At 42.9% G+C, this 23,111-nt stretch overlaps 1 protein-coding gene across 1 annotated transcript; it reads left to right on the forward strand.

Annotated features, from left to right (window-relative positions):
- The first annotated feature begins 3,320 nt into the window (after positions 1-3,320).
- LOC116357815 (cyclic AMP-responsive element-binding protein 3-like protein 3-B) lies at positions 3,321-19,347 on the forward strand. Its single transcript, XM_031807098.1, has 10 exons — positions 3,321-3,485; positions 8,113-8,205; positions 9,109-9,385; positions 12,180-12,295; positions 14,474-14,566; positions 14,733-14,839; positions 17,552-17,620; positions 17,874-17,958; positions 18,354-18,450; positions 18,575-19,347. The coding sequence occupies exons 1-10, from the start codon at positions 3,465-3,467 to the stop codon at positions 18,763-18,765; spliced, it is 1,149 nt and encodes a 382-aa protein (XP_031662958.1). The 5' UTR covers positions 3,321-3,464; the 3' UTR covers positions 18,766-19,347.
- The last annotated feature ends 3,764 nt before the right edge of the window (positions 19,348-23,111 follow it).

Below are 23,111 nucleotides of genomic sequence, written 5' to 3' on the forward strand. Positions count from 1 at the left end.
GGCAAATCTGGTGTAGTCCATGAGGAGGAGATGCAATGTAGTACTTAATGCGTGGCCACACCAGATACTGACTGTTACTTTTGATTTTGACCCCCCCCTTTTGTTCATGGACACATTATTCCATTTCTGTTAGTCACATGTCTGTGGAACTTGTTCAGTTCATGTCTCAGTTGTTGAATCTTGTTATGTTCATACAAATATTTACAGATGTTAAGTTTGCTGAAAACAAACGCAGTTGACAGTGAGAGGACGTTTATTTTTTTGCTGATATACATATTACATACACATTTTACATTTGACATACACATACATGATACTTTTATATAAAGCAGTCACATAACAATAATGCATTAGCATAAGTTCTTTAACCCCAATCCTCAGCCATTCTCAGCCCATCCCACCTATCACCATAGAACACCCTCGTTTGGTTTCCATGTGTCATATATTTTTCAGTTGTGCTGTGATGTTTTACATAATTTTTAACCTTTCTAATCGTATAGTATCCACAGATACCTTTCCTATGAGTATTATTATATTATTTATTGACTGACTATGGCTTTCCAAATCATCCAACATTGTAAGGTTCATTTTAAGTGCATGTAATGATTTTTTAAACCATTCCTGAACCTGTGACCAGAAACAAGCTACATGGGGGCAATACCAAAATTGATGATCCATTGATTCTGTCTCTTCACAGAAAAATCTACAGAGCTGAGTTTGTTGTATGCCCCATCTATATAGAATTCTGTTGGTGGCAAGAATTTTATAAAATAATTTAAATTGAAAAAGTGTTGAATCAAGTGTAATCACAAACCATGTGATTGGTAAATTGAAAATCTCTTCACATTTCTTTTGCAACCTGTATGGCTCAGCTGCCAAAATGTTTGTCCTCAAATAAAACTGGTATATTTTTCTATTTATGACAGTCCCTTTCAGCCAATTTGTATCTTTAATATATGGCAGGCAAACAAGTTCCTTACCTTCTCCCTTTTCCACTTGCCTCCTCCATTTTTGTGGTAGTTCTGCAATCAGTTGGTTGTAAATTTGGATTGAGCAGATATTCCCATATATTTTCGATAGCTGCATATGTGACATACTGTAACTCCTCCGTTTCTATTCATAAATATAATACCTTTTTTTTTTTTTAAATGTCCATAAAGAATGTTTTTTTAATTCATCAGTATGTTTGAATTTTACCATAACATTTGTTGTAATACTTGTTCTATCTCTTCTGGAGGATAAAACTGAAATAGTAACTAGCTTTATATGGCTTGTTTAAGAAAGGGCAATGTATGAGTGAAGCTTTTAGTGAGAGTTTTAAAGCTTTAATATTGAATTATTTTAGCCCCACAAACTCATATTCATTATATAAATAGGCACGTTTAATTTTGCCTGGCTTAACATTCCAAATAAAAAACCTTTCTTGCGCATATCATTTAAAAAAACAAGTAATCTGGAGTAGGCAGTGCCATTAGTAAGTAAACTGTGATAGTACCAAATAGTTCATCAATGGGATTTTTCCATAAATAGACAAGTATTTACCTCTCCATAATCTTATCCATTTTTGCTAACTTTATATTAAAATAAATGTTGTTTCTCATGGTCTGAGAGTCCTTTAGGTGCCTTTTGGCAAACTCCAGGCTGGCTGCCATGTGCCTTTTACATCTGGCCACTCTACCATAAAAGCCTGATTGGTGAAGTGCGGCAGAGATGGTTGTCCTTCTGAAAGGTTCTCCCATCTCCTCAGAGGAACTTTGGAGCTCTGTCAGAGTGACCATCGGGTTCTTGGTCACCTCACGAATCAAGGGCCTCTTCCCCGATTGCTCAGTTTGGCAGGGCGGCCAGCTCTAGGAAGAGTCTTGGTGGTTCCAAACTTCTTCCATTTAAGAATGATGGAGGCCACTGTGTTCGTGGGGGCCTTCAATATGGCAGAAATGTTTTGGTACCCTTCCCCAGATCTGTGCCTGGACACAATCCTGTCTCGGTGCTGTACGGACAATATCCCTCGACCTCATGGCTTTTATAGCCAGGTGTGTGCATTTCCAAATCATGTCCAATGAATTGCATTTGCCACAGGTGGACTCCAATCAAGCTGTAGAAACATCTCTAGGATGATCAAATTGAAACAGGATGCACCTGAGCTCAATTTAGAGTCTCATAGCGAAGGGTCTGACTACTTACATAAATAAGGTATTTCTGTTTTTTATTTGAAATAAATGTGCAAAAATGTCTAAAAACCTGTTTTCACTTCGTCAATATGGGGTATGTAGATTGATGGGGAAACATGTATTAAATCCATGTAACAAAATGTGGAAAATGTTAAGAGGTCCGAGTACTTTCTGAATGCACTGTATATCATTAAAAAAAACAAAGTGTCCTGACTCCTGGCATTAACATCTTCATCATGGTACGGTTGAATATTGCCTCTGGACAACACCCACCTGCAAAAGTCATATTACAGGCAAATATATAACTCTCTTGGTCATTCATTCTGATGTTATGTTGTGGTCAGATATCTCTGATACACCCCCCCCACAATTTTCATATCCATGGGAATTTGTGTAAAACAATTGCATGGAAACTTCCAGCTACAGTCATTTGGAAACCATGTTCTGAAAGGTACACCTCTTTTGTCTTTGATAAATGCAATGATAAAACATTATTAGAGAACATGACATAATGTTCTTTATGGTAGGTGTAATTCTTAGACACACGCACATTGGCAGGCAGACGCCCTCGTATATAGAGATAAGAGCAAGGCACGCTGATAAGGCCTCAGGTTATTGTTGAATTGAGAAATAGCTGTCATTAACTAAACACAACAATGTGTCGATTTATATGCATAGCTTATTTATGAATCATATGATATACCAGAAAAAAAGTGATGTAATATGTGCAAATAATGGAACAAAAACCCCAAATGGTCACCTCAGTTTGATTACATTCTACATGGTACTCCATGATGGATAAAAGTACCCCTGTGTCAATTACATGAATTAAATATCTAAAATATGAAACATGGAAAGGAATTTAGGAGATAACTATTCAGATTAAACAAAATTTGATCATTTAAATTAAAATGTGTGTGTGTGTGTGTTTGGTGAGGGGGGGGAATCACACACACACACACACACACACACACACACAGACACACACACACACACACACACACACACACACACACACACACACACACACACACACACACACACACACACACACACACACACACACACACACAAACACAATCTCATTTCTGCTGAGATTTCAATATGATTGGAATTTCAACTTTGTCCCGTGGAACAGGCTCATATGCACATACAAAAACGCACATACTTAGCTACAGGAAACACTCACTGCAATCCCAGCTTGAAATATTTATCAAGGTAGCTATTGACAACTTTTGACCATTCCTGTTGAATATTTACAACTTCTTGCACCAATCTCATTGGAAAGTTGGAATAATGACCCATATCTCAAACAAGGTAAAGAAAACTATCTTGTGTGGATTTCTGTTTTTTGTTGTTGTGTTTCTTAGACAGGTGTTTGAATTAGATGTGTGCTTTGTCATTCATAGTTTGAAGTGGCTTTCAATGTCAGCTTATTTCATCATAGAGCATTGTGGTCATATTAAGACTTCAATTTAAAAAACATACTCATTTGTGGGTTCTATAATGACATTGCGAACACATTGCGGGACACAATCATGAAGTGGAACGACATTTATTGGATATTTCAAACTTTTTTAACAAATCAAAAACTGAAAAATTGGGCGTGCAAAATTATTCAGCCCCCTTAAGTTAATACTTTGTAGCGCCACTTTTTGCTGCGATTACAGCTGTAAGTCGCTTGGGGTAGGTCTCTATAAAGCCGGATTTGGATACAAAAAGATTTCCCAAGCTTTAAACATCCCAAGGAGCACTGTGCAAGCGATAATATTGAAATGGAAGGAGTATCAGACCACTGCAAATCTACCAAGACCTGGCTCTCCCTCTAAACTTTCAGCTCATACAAGGAGAAGACTGATCAGAGATGCAGCCAAGAGGCCCATGATCACTCTGGATGAACTGCAGAGATCTACAGCTGAGGTGGGAGACTCTGTCCATAGGACAACAATCAGTCGTATATTGCACAAATCTGGCCTTTATGGAAGAGTGGCAAGAAGAAAGCCATTTCTTAAAGATATCCATAAAAAGTGTCGTTTAAAGTTTGCCACAAGCCACCTGGGAGACACACCAAACATGTGGAAGAAGGTGCTCTGGTCAGATGAAACCAAAATTGAACTTTTTGGCAACAATGCAAAACGTTATGTTTGGCGTAAAAGCAACACAGCTCATCACCCTGAACACCCTATCCCCACTGTCAAACATGGGGGTGGCAGCATCATGGTTTGGGCCTGCTTTTCTTCAGCAGGACAGGGTAGATGGTTAAAATTGATTGGAAGATGGATGGAGCCAAATACAGGACCATTCTGGAAGAAAACCTGATGGAGTCTGCAAAAGACCTGAGACTGGGACGGAGATTTGTCTTCCAACAAGACAATGATCCAAAACATAAAGCAAAATCTACAATGGAATTGGTTCAAAAATAAACATATCCAGGTGTTAGAATGGCCAAGTCAAAGTCCAGACCTGAATCCAATCGAGAATCTGTGGAAAGAACTGAAAACTGCTGTTCACAAATGCTCTCCATCCAACCTCACTGAGCTCGAGCTGCTTTGCAAGGAGGAATGGGAAAAAATCTCAGTCTCTCGATGTGCAAAACTGATGGAGACATACCCCAAGCAACTTACAGCTGTAATCGCAGCAAAAGGTGGCGCTACAAAGTATTAACTTAAGGGGGCTGAATAATTTTGCACGCCCAATTTTTCTGTTTTTGATTTGTTAAAAAAGTTTGAAATATCCAATAAATGTCGTTCCACTTCATGATTGTGTCCCACTTGTTGTTGATTCTTCACAAAAAAATACAGTTTTATATCTTTATGTTTGAAGCCTGAAATGTGGCAAAAGGTCGCAAAGTTCAAGGGGGCCGAATACTTTCGCAAGGCACTGTAGATATTGACCTGTATTATATCAACATTCTCTCTTTGAAAGTATATTTTTGTGACTTATTTTAGACTTCTCAACCCAGGAACCATATGCTCTATATGCAGGGTGAGCAACTTTCACTGGTGACGAGGGGGGGAACATGCCCCACATTCTGAAATAGCATTTTTGTCCGCCCAGTTTAATTTTTTTTTAACCTTTATTTAACTAGGCAAGTCAGTTAAGAACAAATTCTTATTTACAATGACGGCCTTTATCATTGGAATGTGATCCAAAAATCAGGCAACGGTGTGCTTTAGGACCATGCCTGACGCCACCGAGTGGTCGGATAGGCTGCTTGGAGTGTTTATCCGACTGGAAAATAATAAAATAATAAAAAATAATGATTATGTCCCCCCCCACTTCTAAAACCAAAGTTGTGTATATGTATTGGTGTTATGGAGTCATGTAGTCTACTGTTTATATTTATCTATAGGAAGAGTCAGGATTATTCATTGACTCTGACTGGTCTCAGGATCCATGTTAACAAGTTTATACTTCTATAGAGGTGCCCTGATCTGTTATTTTTGTGTCCACCTGTCTATTTATTTAATTTATTTAATGTCACATTGAGAACAAAGTCTATTTTGCAAGGGAGCACTGCATTACAAAAGCAACAAACAGAAAGTACACAATAAGGAGCTAGTGACACAATTACATCAATCAAGAAGGGAGCACAGGAAACACAAAAATACAACTATAACAAACACCCACATTTCTCTGTGTCTATAGCTCCTGTGAAGAGATTCCCTGTGTTATTTTAGCTATGTGACCCACTTATAGTCGGCAGGCAGGCTCAGGGTCTGGGACAGGCAGAGTGGTCAGGCGGGCGGAAACTGGGTCAGGACAGGCAAGGGTCAAAAACCAGGAAGACAAGAAAAAGAGAGGCTGGGAAAAGACAGGAGCTGACAGGACAAACGCTGGTAAGCTTGACAAACAAGACGAACTGGCACAGACAGAAAACACAGGTATAAATACCTAGAGGATAAGTGGGGAAGATGGGCGACACCTGGAAGTGGTGGAGACAAGCACAAGGACAGGTGAAACAGATCAGGGCGTGACAGTACCCCTCCCTCTAGGGACGCCACCTGGCATTCCACCTGGGCAGACCCTTGGTTGACTGGGGTGCCGGCGGTGAAAGTCGGCGATGAGGGCCGGGTCCAATACCACGGGAACCTGAGGAGACTCAACCAGCAGGAATTGGATCATCTCGCTGTGGTTCCCCAACACTTGTAGGTTGACTGGGGGTGGTCTGGTGGGTGACCCGGCCTATAGAGCATGCGTCCAGTACTCTAACATCCATGGGAATGGAGAGGGGTTGAGTGGGGATGCCCAGCTCGGATGCCAGGGTAACGTCCATGAGACTCACATCGGCCCCCGAGTCGATGAGTACCTGGAGAGACTTGGACTGGTCGCCCCACAGCAGGGTGGCATGGAGAGGGGGGCGAGTAAGGAGAGAAAAACAATCACCTTTCAGACCCACCAGAGTACTCACTCCAACGAATGAGCTAGGTCTCTTGAAGGGACAGGTAGACACAAAATGACCGGCAGTACTTTAATACAGACAACTCTGGGTCTCAAGTCTGCGTGCACATTCGGCTGGAAACAGCCTAGTCCTGCCGAGCTGCATCGGCTCGGGAAGAGGTGAATCGGCAGTCTCTGGAGGCTCTTGGAGGGACTCGGGTAAGCTCGGATCGGGGAAGTAGACGCCGGGGACGCCAGGGAATTCCGGAGTTCATCAGCTGCAAGGTGGGATCCCTCAGTGAGTGATTGGGATCGCAATCGGACCTCTTCTCCCTCATACGTTCCCGTAGCCGACCATCGATCCGGATGGTTGAAGCAATGAGTGAGTCGAGATCCGTTGGTAGTTCTTGGGCTGCAAGCTCATCTTTTACCTCCTCCGATAATCCGTGCAGGAACGTGTCCAATAGCGCTTCCGGGTTCCAGGTACCCTCCACTTCTAGAGTGCGGAACTCCACCACACAGTCTGCCACACTGAGGGTGTCCTGCCGAAGCTGGAGTAACCTCCGGGCAGCCTCTCTCCCAGACACCGGAGCCTTTAACACCTTTCTCACCTCCGCCACAAATACCTCCAGACTGAGGCAGACGGCGGATTGTTGCTCCCACATTGCTGTGGCCCAGGCGAGTGCCCTCCCGAACATCAGCATAATAATATACTCTATCTTCGAGCGGTCCGAGGGGAACGAAGAAGGCTGCAGCTCGAAAATGAGGGAGCACTGGGAGAGAAAAGCCCGGTAGGTTCTGGAATCTTCATCATAGCGCTCCGGGGGAGGTATTGGGGGTTCCTGGGAAATCGGGGTGACAGTGCTGCTACCAGCCGGGTTACAGAGGGGCTGGGAGGTTACCATCGTGGTTGGCTGCCTAGTAGGCAACCCACGGAATGGCTCCCGCAATGCGTCCAAGGCTAGGTCGTGACATTCGGCCATGGCCTGGAACCCTTCCATCAGAACGCGAATCAACTCCTCTTGCCTACCAATGGTGGCTCCTTAGGAGGAGATGGCATTGCGGAGCTGGTCCAAGTCTGCTGGTTCAGTCATGGCCAGTTCGTACTATCAGGTATCAAGGTAAGACCCAAGTGCAGACTGTGTGAAGTAACAATGTTTATTGTAACAACAGGGGCAGGAAAACGACAGGTCAAGGCAGGCAGGGGTCGATAGGAGCAAAGGTACAGGATGGCAGGCAGGCTCAGGGTCAGGCAGAGTGGTCAGGCAGGCGGGTACAGGGTCAGGGCAGGCAACGGTCAAAAACCAGGAGGACGAAGAAAAAGAGAGGCTGGGAAAGACAGGCGCTGGTAAGCTTGACAAACAAGATGAACTGGCACAGACAGACAGAAAAACAGGTATAAATACCCAGAGGATAAGTGGGGCAGATGGGCGACACCTGGAGGGGGTAGGGACAAGCACAAGGCCAGGTGAAACAGATCAGGGCGTAACACCTGGTCAGTTCATATAGTCAGAAAATACTCCTGTCCCGAGTTGTAACCAATCAGTATGTTTCTCCTCTATAGGGAGGAATTGAATTTATAGATCTCCTGCTCAACCAGTCAGACGGAACCCTCAGTTGCCATGGTAACCAGCCCTGGCAAATCACATCGCCCGAGGTGAGTGACAACACCATTCCACTTTCTCCTCCAGCCCTTTCCATCAGTAAAAGCACCCTAGAGATTTTGTGACATATCTGAGTTTCTCCTTGTCAGTAAGTAACTAGGACCCATAGTTTTCCTGGTATCAGGTATCAAGGTAAGACCCAAGTGCAGACTGTGTGAAGTAACAATGTTGATTGTAACCGGGGCAGGCATACAACAGGTCAAGGGAGGCAGGGGTCAGTAATCCAGAGGTGGAGCAAAGGTACAGGACGGCAGGTAGGCTCAGGCAAGGGTCAAAAGCCAGGAAGACGAGAAAAAGAGATTTTACATTCATACTTATGGAAAGTCAGCCACAAATGTAACCAATCTGAATAGGACAATATGCTCAATCCCATGTCTTTTTTTGGTCTTGTGTGGTACATGTTGACCTTGTCCATCTGCCATCATCATCTTTTCCCATTGCCCAATGACAGTTATTGATTGACAGCAGAGACATATATTTATATTTCTAAATATATGACTCTCATTGACAGCTTGTGGGGAGGGGGCATCCTGTTCCCTTCACCAGAACTGTCAGACCTCAATCATAGCAGTTCTTTATCTTTAATGGCCCTAGACAGGGGTATTATCTCTGGCTGATGTATGGGTGTGTATGCGTTTGCGTGCGTGTGCGTGCATGTTTGTGTGTGTGTGAGTGATTGCATTATTCCTGAGTGTGTAGTAGGTTTCTGTATAGTAAGATAACCTGTAATCTGTTTGTGTACTGTATGTCTGATGACGTGTCTTTGGTTTTATTTTCTCTCTCTGCATGTATCTCACCCTCCCCACCCACGCACACACACACACATACCCACACACACGCACACACACACACACACACACACACACACACACACACACACACACAACCTCCTGTAGTCTCTGAGCCAAGAAGGTGGCGGTGATGATTTCCTGGATACTCTGTTAGGTGGCACTGACTCATCGTCTGCCCCCACCTCCCCCATGTGGCCCTACTCCCCCAGCGACAGTGGCATCAGTGAGGATCCCAACTCTGGCTCCGATCACCTGGACAGCCGTAACCCGCCCTCCAGCCCCCCCTTCCATGCCTTCGACCAAGCCCATCTCCCTAACCTCCACTCTAACCTCACCAGGTCTGCACTGCACTGCCTGGCACCTGATGTCTCCATCGACTTAGGTAATACACACCTCTGGAACAGATGCACAGACAGTTGAAGTCGTAAATTTACATACACTTAGGTTGGAGTCATTAAAACTCATTTTTCAACCACTCCACAAATTTCTTGTTAACAAACTATAGTTTTGGCAAGTCGGTTAAGACATCTACTGCGTGCATGACACAAGTAATTTTCCAACAATTGTTAACAGATTATTTCACTTATAATTCACTGTATCACTATTCCGGTGGGTCAGAAGTTTACATACACTAAGTTGACTGTGCCTTTAAACAGCTTGGAAAATTCCAGAAAATTATGTCATAGCTTTAGCTTCTGATAAGCTAATTGACATCATTTGAGTCAATTGGAGAGGTACCTGTGGATGTATTTCAAGGCCTACCTTCAAACTCAGTGCCTCTTTGCTTGACATCACAGAAAAATCCAAAGAAATCAGCCATGACCTCAGAAAATAAATTGTAAACCTCCAGAAGTCTAGTTCATCCTTGGGAGCAATTTCCAAACGCCTGAAGGTACCACGTTCATCTGTACAAACAATAGTACGCAAGTATAAACACGATTGGACCAAGCAGCTGTCATATCGCTCAGGAAGGAGACACGTTCTGTCTCCTAGAGATGAACGAACTTTGGTGCGAAAAGTGCAAATCAATCCCAGAACAACAGCAAAGGACCTTGTGAAGATGCTGGAAGTAACAGGTACACGTGATTTGGTAATACACAAGTGTTGGTATACAATTTTCAAATACAAATATTGAAATAATTCATGCATTTCAACTCAGGTCTGTTTGGTCCAAGGTGTATTTGAAATTATGTATTTGGAAACAAATATTTGAAAATACTTAAAAATTCCTACATTTATTTGATTTGGCCACATTATTTGAAAAATAGTCAAATACAGAGAAACAAATTATTTGTTTATTTGTTATAAATATAAATACACAAATACGCATGTATTTGAATCCAGGTTTGGTCCATTCTACAGAGGTTTTCACCCCCCCCCCCCCCTCACCTGAATCAGCCTGGTGGAAACTTTTGAACACTAGGGGAATTGACTCAATCAATATTCTTTTCAATTGACTACCAGGGAGAAAATTTTAAAAACCTGAGGACCACGATCTCTGGATTTGAATACCCCTGCTCTATTGAGTGTTCCTGCAATGGAAATGATCTCTATGATGAATTCATTGAACACTCCATCCGCATGGAGCACCATCAGTGGTCCGTCAGCATCACAGAATATCGATTTGAATTGAAACCTCCAGTCTACCCAGCCCGTTCTATTTTATTATATTTTTTCTTATTCTAGCCACATCAGAGCATACCCACAAAGAGATAAGAAAATGTAGAGAAAATCTGAAATTAAATAAAAAACTTGTGCTTGGTTCATAGAACCGGGGTTGCGTCAGTAACCTCTGTTAGCCATTAGATGTAGTTGTAATAAACAAAGCCAATTCTGTTTTCTTCCGACTAATGTGGCTCTATATTTTGAACAGTTTAAGCTACAAAATATGACCCCAGCCTTGAGACATGGATTGTGTATGTGTGCCATTCAGAGGGTGAATAGGAAAGACAAAGATTTAAGTGCCTTTGAAACGCTGCTGCATTTTTCACGCTCAACAGTTTCCTGTGTGTATCAAGAATGGTCCACCCCCCAAAGGACATCCAGCCAATTTGACACAACTGTGGGAAGCATTGGAGTCAACATGGGCCAGCATCCCTGTGGAACACTTTCGACACCTTGTAGAGTCCATGTCCCAACGAATTCAAGCTCTTCTGAGAGCAAAAGGGTGGGGGTGCAACTCAATACTAGGAAGGTGTTCCTAATGTTTGGTATACTCAGTGTCTTCTGTTTCGCTCAAGCTGGACTCATTAAACAGAGCGGACAAGACCAGGCACTAAATCAGACTGGGGGAGAAACGATGATAATATTCTTTTCTACACAGAATATCATACAAAATGATTGTCTGATGATCTTCTGAAATTCCTTTCTGATGCATTTCAGTCACATCAAACCATACTTATTTTAGATTGAAATACTGTCAAAAGTACTGTCAAACTGATTTGTAATAGACTGCTATAGCACCAATAAAAAAGTGAACATTGTCCTTTGATTACATCACTTTGTTTACATGGTGGGGTGGCGAGAAAATGTTGATATCAAAATGGGGTCGTGGGCATAAAAGTTTTGGAACCCCTCTCTTAAACCTAACCTTAACCACTCGGAATGAATTAATGAAATTAAGCTTAACCCTATCCCTAACCTTAAATGGATAGTTCACCCAAATTACAAAATGGCCAAACAGTAAGTTCAGACTTACAGAGGAGTGAAAACAAATCAAGGAATCTTAGACAATTCTCAAAACTCTACTTGTTTGATAATACACCGTCCGATGAAGGGTCGCGCTTCAACGGTCAGCAATCAGATCTAAAAGTACATCTCCTTTTAACTGTCAACACACACAACATCTCATTGGTCGTACAGAACTATCTATACATTCTCATTGGTGAATGTGACCATCTCATGACCATCTTGTGACAGGCATACTGCATCCCTGTGATAATGTCTCCCACCGCTCAGGCCTTCTTAACAAGTTGGGTGTTAAGTAGATCAGAGCCAGCTGTTGGTGCCTGTGGGAGAGCCATTGGATTTGACCAAATATGACAGATTTCCCCGACACACATTAACGTTAGTAAATAGAATAATGGAATGGAATAGAATAGAATAAAATAGAATACAATCTTGTAACTGTTTTGAGCCCTCAGTAAATCTGGTCCTACATCTCTCTGTCTTCTCAGATGGATGGGAGTCTGGCCTCTTCCAAGAGAGCAATGGGGATACCCACAACTCCCAGCTGCCCTCTGGTTACCATCTCACTGTCAAGGACCTGCTGCTGTCTGGAATAAGAGAGACGGTGAGTCAGAGGGACAGGGGAGTGGAGGCCACGCCATATTGCTTTCATCTACGGTACGAAATCCATTCAGAACTGTTCAAAACTGGAGCTGTAGGTCTAGGTTCTAGGGGAGGAGGCGGGAGACAGAGAGACCCAGATTGACACAGACAAACAGACACAAAGACAGAGATGGGCAGAAAATAGGACATAAACACAGTATAGGTTTTGAGTGACAAAACCGAGGTGTGCGCATCTTCGGTGGGCAAAACAGATGGGGTTGGTTTAGATTACTGATAACATGTATTATTGATAACATGTAAACTATATTTCATCTTCAAATGTTTATTAAAAACATAAATACATTTGGACAATAATCACTTATTGTCTCTAATACGTCGTTACAGTTGGTAGTTAGCTACAGTTGAAGTCTGAAGTTTACATACACCTTAGCCAAATACATTTAAACTCAGTTTTTCAATTCCTGACATTAAATCCTACAAAAACATTCATTTGGGTGCATTTTGGCCCATTCTTCCTGACAGAGCTGGTGTAACTGAGTCAGGTTTGCAGGCCTCCAGGCTCGCACACGCCTTTTCAGTTCTGCCCACAAATTTTCTATACGATTGAGGTCAGGGCTTTGTGAAGCCACTCCAATACCTTGACTTTGTTGTCCTTAAGCCATTTTGCCACAACTTTGGAAGTATGCTTGGGGTCATTGTCCATTTGGAAGACCCATTTGCGACCAAGCTTTAACTTCCTGACTGATGTCTTGTGATGTTGCTTCAATATATCCATATAATTTTCCTCCCTCATGATGCCATCTATTTGTGAAGTGCACCAGTCCCTCCTGCAGCAAAGCACCCCCACAACATGATGCTGCCACCCCCCTGTGTCACGCCCGTCGTTCAAGGAAGACCAAGGTTCAGCGTGGTGAGCGTACAACAACAAAACAAGAAATAACTAAAACGACCGTGAAGCTTACAAGGGCTATAATGCCCCTAACAAAGACAACTTCCCACAATGACAGAAGGGAAAAAGGCTGCCTAAGTATGATTCCCAATCAGAGACAATGATAGACAGCTGTCCCTGATTGAGAACCATACCCGGCCAAAACATAGAAATACAAAAACATAGAAAACAGAACATAGAATGCCCACCCAAATCACACCCTGACCAAACCAAATAGAGACATAAAAAGGCTCTCTAAGGTCAGGGCGTGACACCGTGCTTCACGGTTGGGATGGTGTTCTTCGGGTTGCAAGCCTCCCCCTTTTTCTTCCAAACATAACGATGGTCATTATGGCCAAACAGTTCTATTTTTGTTTCATCAGACCAGAGGACATTTCTCCAAAAAGTATGATCTTTGTCCCCATGTGTAGTTGCAAACCATAGTCTGGCTTTTTATGGCGGTTTTGGAGCAGTGGCTTCTTCCTTGCTGAGCGGCCTTTCAGGTTATGTCGATATAGGACTTGTTTTACTGTGGATATAGATACCTTTGTACCTGTTACCTCCAGCATCCACACAAGATCCTTTGCTGTTGTTCTGGGATTGATTAGCACTTTTTGCACCAAAGTACGTTCATCTCTAGGAGACAGAACGCGTCTTCTCCCTGAGCGGTATGATGGCTGAAGCTTCTAAAGCCATTTCTGGAATTTTCCAAGCTGTTTAAAGGCACAGTCAACATAGTGTATGCAAACTTTGCACCCACTGGAATAGTGATACATTGAATTATAAGTGAAATAATCTGTCTGTAAACAATTGTTGGAAAAATTATCTGTGTCATGAACAAAGTAGATGTCCTAACCGACTTGCCAAAACTATAGATTGTTAACAAGAAATGTGTGGAGTGGTTGAAAAATGTGCTTTAATGAATCCAACCTAAGTGTATGTAAACTTCCGACTTCAACTGTATGTATCAATTATGAGCCAAATTATCATAGACAAGGTATAAGTCAAAACACCTCAAAACAAGACATGGTATCAAGAACAAGATTCAACTAGCTGAAACAAGCCACTCCCCACATGGCAGCTTCTCACTGTTGCTAGCTATCTGACCATTCAGAATCATAACAACATAGGTCCTTCTACCCCTGCAATGCGTGCACATCATTTTCAGGACGTTGTCAGACAACCCGTTTATGTGACTGTCTGAAGCCCTGCAGTAATCGTTGTGTCTTCCCATTCTCCTGTGACTCCCAGAATTCCCTGCAGGAGGTGGTCCTTAACGAGGACGAGAAGAAGCTGCTGGCTAAAGAGGGTGTCCACCTGCCCAGCCAACTGCCCTTTACTAAGGTAGGCTACCACTGGCCCTAATGTCCACCTGGCCAGCCAACCATCCCTGTTTGTTACAATTTAACTTTAAAAAAACGTTTGTACTCTTTCACTTTAACCAACTCTAATCATCTCTGTCTTCATTCGCTTACTCTCTCTGCTGTCTGACTATGTTCTCCTGGATCAGTACGAGGAGAGGGTCCTGAAGAAGATCCGCAGGAAGATCCGCAACAAGCAGTCGGCCCAGGAGAGCAGGAAGAAGAAGAGGGAGTACGTAGATGGTCTGGAGGGCAGGTATGGACCAAAAGCAATGTTGCCCAGTTGGTGGTCCAATGCACCAGTAATTATCCAATCAAATGTTATTTATCACATGCGCCAAATACAACAGGAGTAGACTTTACCGTGAAATGCTTTCTAAGTAAGAAAATATTTGCTAATAAAGAAAAATTTAATTAAATAAATAAATAAAAGTAACACAAGAAAATAACAATAACGAGGCTATATACAGGGCGTACCGATACTGAGTCAATGTGAGGGGGTACAGGTTAGTCGAGGTAATTGAGGTTAATATGTACATGTAGGTAGGGGTAAAATGACTAGCATAGAGTAAGTAGGGGTAAAATGACTAGCATAGATAATAAACAGCGAGTAGCAGCACCGTAAAAAAGGGGTCATTGTTAAGCAGTCTTATGGTTTTGGGGTAGAACCTGTTAAGGAGCCTTTTGGACCTAAACTTGGCGCTCCGGTACCGCTTGCCGTGAGGTAGCAGAGAGAACAGTCTATGACTTGGGTGGCTGGAGTCTTTGACCATTTTTCGGGCCTTCCTCTGACACCGCCTGGTGTAGAGGTCCTGGATGGCAGAAAGCTTGTCCCCAGTGATGTACTGGGCCGTACACACTACCCTCTGTAGCACCTTGCAGTCAGATGATGAGCATTTGCCATACCAAGTGGTGATGCAACCAGTAACAGGATGCTCTCAAAGGTGCAGCTGTAGAACTTTTTGAGGATCTGAGGACCCATACCAGATCTTTTCAGTCACCTGAGGGGGAATAGGAGTTGTTGTGCCATCTTCACGACTGTCTTGGTGTGATGGACCATGATAGTTCGTTGGTGATGTGTACACCAAGGAACTTGAAGCTCTCGACCTGCTCCACTACAGCCCCCTTGATGTGAATGGGGGCATGCTCGGCCCTCCTTTTCCTGTAGGCCACGATCAGCTGCTTTGTCTTGCTCACGTTGAGGAAGAGGTTGTTGTTCTGGCACCACACTGCCAGGTCTCTGTTGAAAAATGTGCTTTAATATCAAATATATACAGTACCAACATGCAAGGGTTAAAAAGCGAGCCGCTGCTCCCCGAGACCCACACACGCCCTTGTGTGAAAGCTATCGGGTCGCTTGGATAGGCTGTCTCATCGATGTCGGTGATCAGGCCTACCACCATTGTGTTGTCGGCAAACGTAATGATGGTGTTGGAGTCGTGTGAGGCCACGTAGTCATGGGTGAACAGTGAGTACAGGAGGGGACTAAGCACACACTCTTGATGGGCCCCCGTGTTTTTATCAGCATGGCAGATGTGTCGTTGCCTACCCTTATCACTTGGGGGCGGCACGTCAGGAAGTCCAGGATCCAGTTGCAGAGGGAGGTGTTTAGTACAAAGGTCCTTAGCTTAGTGATGTGCTTTGAGGGCACTATGGTGTTGAACGCTGATCTGTAGTCAAACAGCATTCTTACGTATGTGTCACTTTTGTCCAGGTGGAAAAGGGCAGTGTGGAGTGCAATAGAGATTGGGTCATCTGTGGATCTGTTGGGGTATCCAAATTGTAGTGGGTCTAGGGTTTCTGGGATGATTGTGTTGATGTGAGCCATGATCAGCCTTTTAAAGCACTTCATGGCTACAGACGTGAGTGCTACAGGGCAGTAGTCATTTAGGCAGGTTATTTTGGCATTCTTTGGCACAGGGACTATGGCGGTCTGCTTGAAACATGTAGGTATTACAGACTCAGTCAGGGAGAGTTTGAAAATGTCAGTGAAGACACTTGTCAGTTGGTCAGCGCATGCTCTGAGTACGCGTCCTGGTAATCCGTCTGACCCTGTGGCCTTGTGAATGTTGACCTGTTTAAAGGTCTTACTCACATCGAATACGGAGAGCGTGATCACACAGTTGTCCGGAACAGCTGGCTCTCTCATTCATGGTTCAGTTTTGCTTGCCTCGAAGCGAGCATAGGATGCATTTAGCTCGTCTGGTAGGCTTGCGTTACTGGGCAGCTCGTGGCTGGGTTTCCCTTTGTAATCCGTAATAGTTTGCAAGCCCTGCCACATCCGACGAGCATCAGAGCCAGTAGTAAGATTCAATCTTAGTCCTGTATTGACGCTTTGCCTGTTTGATGGTTTGCCGGAGGGCATAGCGGGATTTCTTATAAGCGTCCAGAATAGTGTCGTGCTCCTTGAAAGTGGCAGCTCTAGCCTTTAGCTCAGTGCGGACGTTACCTGTTGTCCATGGCTTCTGGTTGGGCAATGTACGTACGGTCACTGTGGGGACGATGCCATCGATGCACATATTGATGAAGCTGGTGACTGATGTGGTATACTCCTCAATGCCATCGGATGAATCCCGGGAACATATTCCAGTCTGTGCTAGTAAAACAGTCATCTGACCACTTCCATATTGAGCGAGTCACTGGTACTTCCTGCTTGATTTTTTGCTTGTACGCAGGAATCAGGAGGATAAAATTACGGTCGGATTTGCCAAATAGAGGCCATGGGAGAGCTCATGGAGTTAAGGTTAAGGTTAAGTTTTTTCCCCCGTTGGTTGCACGTGACATGCTGGTAGAAATGAGGTTAAACGGATTTAAGTTTTCCTGCATTAAAGTCCTCTGGCCATTAGGAGCGCCGCTTCTGGGTTAGCATTGTCTTGTTTGATTATGGCCTTATACAGCTCGTTGATTGCGGTATTGTAATGTATAAAAGGTTTGTGAACTGATGGAGTGTCTCTCTCTGCCCTGGCAGGATGGATGCCTGCAGTAAACACAACCTGGCGCTACAGAGGAAAGTCCACCAACTGGAGGAAACCAACACGTAAGGCATTAAACATCTTGTTTACAAGGGAGACCTGTTCAAGGCTCCTCCCCTTAACTCTTCCTCCTTCCTTCCTCTTCTCTTCTTCCCCTTCGCCTCTACTCTCTCCTTCTTTCCTTCCTCCCCTACAATCTCCTTCCTTCTTTCCTGTCTTGAATGGAATGCTTTGAATCATCTCTATTTGACTATACAGCTCATTATCCTCTCTCGTGTCTCTTCATGTACTGAATCCTCTCTGTGTGTGGTACTGCAGTTCTCTGTTGGAGCAGCTGGCCAGGCTACACATTCTTCTACCTAATGGCTCCAGTAAGACTGCCCAGAAAGCGACCTGCATCCTGGTATGGAATATACACAAAGAGCAGGATCACATAAGAAATAGGTCACTGCGGTGGTTGCTGGGCTGTTACCATGTCTGTGATTGAATACTCAGGCCTTGTGATTGAATACTTACAGTGCCTTGCGAAATTTTTCAGTTTTTTATTTGTTAAAAAAGTTTGAAATATCCAATAAATGTCGTTCCACTTCATGATTGTGTCCCACTTGTTGTTGATTCTTCACAAAAAAATACAGTTTTATAGCTTTATGTTTGAAGCCTGAAATGTGGCAAAAGGTCGCAAAGTTCAAGGGGGCCGAATACTTTCGCAAGGCACTGTAGATCCACAGTTGAACACTATATAAATAGAACGGGTCGAGCAGCAGTTCATGCTCTCCCTCCCTCTCTTTTTCTCTCCAGGTGCTGCTCTTCTCTTTCTCTCTCCTCCTCTCTCCCAGTCTGCTGCCTGACCCACACAGCCATGTCAGCCAGGAGGGAGACTTCATTAAGGATAGGGGTTAGTGTGAAAATACACACACACACACAGACACACACACACACACACAAACACAGACCTATGCGTGCACACACGCCTTACTATCTGACTATACGGCTCACCTCTCTCTTTCACTCTCTCTCAGAGAGATCTCGTTCCCTGCTGGCGGTGGTGGACACAGAGATATCACCCCCAACTGTCTTCTCAGTGGCTGGGTGGGTGGAGGCCCTGTCAACCCTGGTGGGGAAGCTCCGACTCAGGCCAGAGTACACCGACTCAGACCCCCAAACCAACCACAACCATGACCACAACTATGACTACAACCACAGCCTCTGACTACACTATCGCAAATGCAATCTCAACCACGCAGATACGGAGCTCCTTCCTAACCAACACCACTGACTTCCTACTCAATCACTAGGCTACTGTAGCACCACCAGCTCTAATACACTTGATTCAGCTAATTTAGGTATTGATCAGTGAGTGATGAGTTAAAACACATTGTTAGCTCCCCAGGACCAGGGTTGGTGGCCACTGCCTTAGAGAACCGTACTGCTATGTATTAAACAGTTGATGGGATCAACTGAGCCTCTGTACCCAACCTGAAATCAGAGCCAGAGCCATAAGTAGGACATTTTACAAAAATGTGTGTACCTCCATTTAGTATGATATGTAAATGGAGGGACACAAAGAAATGTCCCAAATCATATGAATTGCCCTGAGGCTAGGTTGCTGAACCCTAATAGTTGGGGTAATGCATTATAGATATCATGTAATATATTGATTTACTGAATAATGTGGCTATTGAACAATATTCACCTACTTGTTTTTTTTACTTACTTGACTTACTGTATTTTCATAGAATTTCTTATTTAAGTTTCATTGACAAACTCAATAAAAAAGTATTATTAAAAAGGATTCCCTTACACTGCATCAGTCTGTAGGACATGTTTGTATTCCATGTAGTCATGGAAAAGGTGTAAATGTAGTTATTTTATATTTGTGTATTTGTTTACGAAGCAGAGCTGTGATTTGCCTAATGTCCCTATAATACAGACAAGCAGAGAAAAACAATGTGGTTGACAGGGATAACTTGGGTGCTTCTCAGTGTGTTTTTTATTTAATTACATTTTTTATTTCACCTTTATTTAACCAGGGAGGCTAGTTGAGAACAAGTTCTCATTTGCAACTGCGACCTGGCCAAGATGAAGCAAAGCAGTTCGACACATACAACAACAAAGATTTACACATGGAATAAACAAACATACAATCAATAATACAGTAGAAAAATCTATATACCCCATGTGCAAATGAGGTAGGATAAGAGAGGTAAGGCAATGAATAGGCCATGGTGGCGAAGTAATTACAATATAGCAATTAAACACTGGAATGGTGGAATGTGCAGAAGATGAAAGTGCAAGTAGAGATACTGTGGTGCAAAGGAGCAAGATAAATAAATAAATACAGTATGGGGATTAGGTAGATTGGATGGGCTATTTACAGATGAGCTATGTACAGGTGCAGTGATCTGTGAGCTGCTCTGACAGCTGGTGCTTAAAGCTAGTGAAGAGTCTCCAGCTTTTAAAAAAAAGATTATGGTTTAAAAATACCTTAAATGGCTTTGTATAGCTTTCCTATTTTATAACAATCCAAATAAACATTTCTTGCAGGTACGTGAAATTATGTTATAATGTTTATGTTTTCAACGTGAATATGAGTATGCAGCTATGACAGTCTTAAATCAATGAGAATACAGCACCAGCGGCAAATTTGTCTACGGTCTACGTAAATCTTTAAACAAACCCTAGCAAGTGTCAAAACTACTGAATATGCAAGAACAGGGGAGCCTGGGGGATAAGAGAACTATCAGGTTTCAGGTAAGACCCAAATGCAGACTTTGTTGAAGTAACAAAGTGTATTACAGTAACAGGGACAGGCAAACAACAGGTCAAGGCAGGCAGGGGTTGATAATCCAGAGTTGAGGGCAACGGTACAGGATGGCAGGCAGGCTCAGGGTCAGGCAGAGAGGTAAGGCAGGTGGGCTCAGAGTTGGGACAAGCAAGGGTCAAAACCAGGAGGGCAAGAAACAGATAGACTGGGGAAAAGCAGGAGCTGAGACAAAACGCTGGTTGACTTGACAAACAAGACAAACTGGCAACAGACAAACAGAGAAAGAACACAGGTATAAGTACCCAGGGGATAATGGGGAAGATGGGCGACACCTGGAGGGGGGTGGAGACAAACACAAGGACAGGTGAAACAGATCAGGGCGTGACAAGAACACAACGAGAGAATATCAAAAGCAGAAGATTTCAAAAGTGCACAATGATACCATAGCCTCAAAACAATTACATCCACAGTTGATTTCAGAATGCAATAATTCATCAACCTGCTGTACTGCACATATTGCAACTCGAGCACTGTGAATAGAGATGAAAGGATTTCAGAGCTCAGCCAGGTTTGTTAAAGTACTTTTATTGAAGGCCAACCATCACTGCTATGCACTTATTTACTTATCTATATCTAGCCTTCATTAGGTCAGGTTGTTGGGGAATAATCAGAATTGGTTGGTAACATAGGTAAGATGTTTTATATTCATCATATGTTTGTAAGTTACTTCTCATCAGAATGTTATTTTTGTATAATACTGTGGCGGGGTTGCAGTATCTGTTCTATGTCAAGACTAAGTTGTTTGGGCCGGAGAGAGGGGAGAGGTCAAGCGTGTATCTCTTGGCTCCACAATGTCTGTGTGCCAGTCAGTGTGTCTCTGTGATCTTGTCAAGATAGGATGGATTTGATATATGCCTGTTGATATGGAGGATTGGTTTATGGTTCTGAGTTTGAGAAAGGAGACAAAGCTGAACGATGAATTATGCCGATGCTGTCTTATCCTGTGTGTGTCTTTGCTATAAAGGACCTCAGTTGAAATGTGGAAGGGACTTTCAGAGAATTCATTGATAGACACTGAATTGATCAGAGTCACAGGGTTGTGATAGAGCTCATATAATTAAAGATGGACTTTGATAACTAACTCTGACTTGTGTGTGGTTTGCTCTCATCATTTGGTAAATAGAGGAAATTTCCACGACAAGGTACAGATCTTATATATATCTTATATATATACAGTACCAGTCAAAAGTTTGGACAAACCTACTGATTCAAGGGTTTCTCTTTATTTTTACAATTTTCTACATTGTAGAATAATAGTGAAGACATCAAATCTATGAAATAACACATATGTAATCATGTAGAAAGCAAAAAAGTGTTAGAAATCCCCAATATATTTTATATTTAAGATTCTTCAAAGTAGCCACCCTTTGCCACGATTACAGCTTTGCACACTCTTGGCATTCTCTCAACCAGCTTCATCTGGAATGCTTTTCCAACAGTCTTGAAAGACTTCCCACATATGCTGAGCACTTGTTGGCTGCTTTTCCTTCACTCATGGGCCAAACCATCTCAATTAGACTGAGGTCGGGTGATTGTGGAGGCCAGGTCATCTTATGCAGCACTCCATCACTCTCCTTCTTGGCCACATAGCCCTTTACACAGCCTGGAGGTGTGTTGGGTCATTGTCCTGTTGAAAAACAAATGGAAATCCCACTAAGTCCTTACCAGATGGGATGGCGTATCGCTGCAGAATGCTGTGGTAGCCATGCTGCTTGTGTGCATTGAATTCTAAATACATCACTGACAGTGTCACCAGCAATGCACCCCCACACCATCACACCTCCTCCTCCATTCTTCATGGTGGGAACCACACATGCAGAGATCCTCAGTTCACCTACTCTGCATCTCACAAAGACACGGCGGTTGGAACCAAAAATCACAAATTGGGATTCATCAGACCAAAGGAAAGATTCCCACTGGTCTAATGTCCATTGCTCGTGTTTCTTGGCCCAAGCAAGACCATTCTTCTTATTGGTGTCTTATAGTAGTGGTTTCTTTGCAGCAATTCAACCCTGAAGGCCTGATTCACGCAGTCTCCTCTGAACAGTTGATGTTGAGATGTGTCTGTTACTTGAACTCTGTGAAGCATTATTTCTGAAATTTCTGAGGCTGGTAACTCTAATGAACTCATCCTCTGCATCAGATGTAACTCTGGGCCTTCCTTTCCAGTGGTGGTCCTCATGAGAACCAGTTTCATCATAGCGCTTGATGGTTTTTGCGACTGCACTTGAAGAAACTTTCAGACTTCTTGAACTTTTTCAGATTGACTGACCTTCATGTCTTAAAGTAATGATGGACTGTCGTTTCTCTTTGCTTATTTGAGCTGTTCTTGCCATAATATGGACTTGGTATTTTACCAAATAGGGCTATCTTCTGTATACAACAAAACTGATTGGCTCAAACACATTAAGAAGGAAATAAATTCCACAAATTAACTTTTAACAAGGCACACCTGTTAATTGAAATGCATTCCAGGTGACTACCTCATGAAGAGAAGGTCAAGAGAGTGCAAAGCTGTCATCAAGGCAAAGGGTGGCTACTTTGAAGAATCTAAAATATTAAGTATATTTTGATTTGTTTAACACTTTTTTTGGTTACTACATGATTCCATATGTGCTATTTCATAGTTTTGATGTCTTTATTATTATTCTACAATGTAGAACATAGTAAAAATAAAGAAAAACCCTGGAAGGAGTAGGTGTGTCCAAACTTTTGACTGGTACTGCATTTGT

The sequence above is a fragment of the Oncorhynchus kisutch genome, linkage group LG27 (genome assembly GCF_002021735.2).
Source record: "Oncorhynchus kisutch isolate 150728-3 linkage group LG27, Okis_V2, whole genome shotgun sequence".
NCBI lineage: Eukaryota > Metazoa > Chordata > Actinopteri > Salmoniformes > Salmonidae > Oncorhynchus > Oncorhynchus kisutch.

What these genes read in the sequence shown, in the direction of transcription:
- LOC116357815 (XM_031807098.1), top strand. Translation starts at nt 3,465, where the DNA reads ATGACCCATATCTCAAACAAG. An exon ending in CAACTGGAGGAAACCAACAC is followed by an intron (nt 17,621 to 17,873) that starts GTAAGGCATTAA and finishes GTGGTACTGCAG; the next exon opens with TTCTCTGTTGGAGCAGCTGG. An exon ending in AGAAAGCGACCTGCATCCTG is followed by an intron (nt 17,959 to 18,353) that starts GTATGGAATATA and finishes TTTTCTCTCCAG; the next exon opens with GTGCTGCTCTTCTCTTTCTC.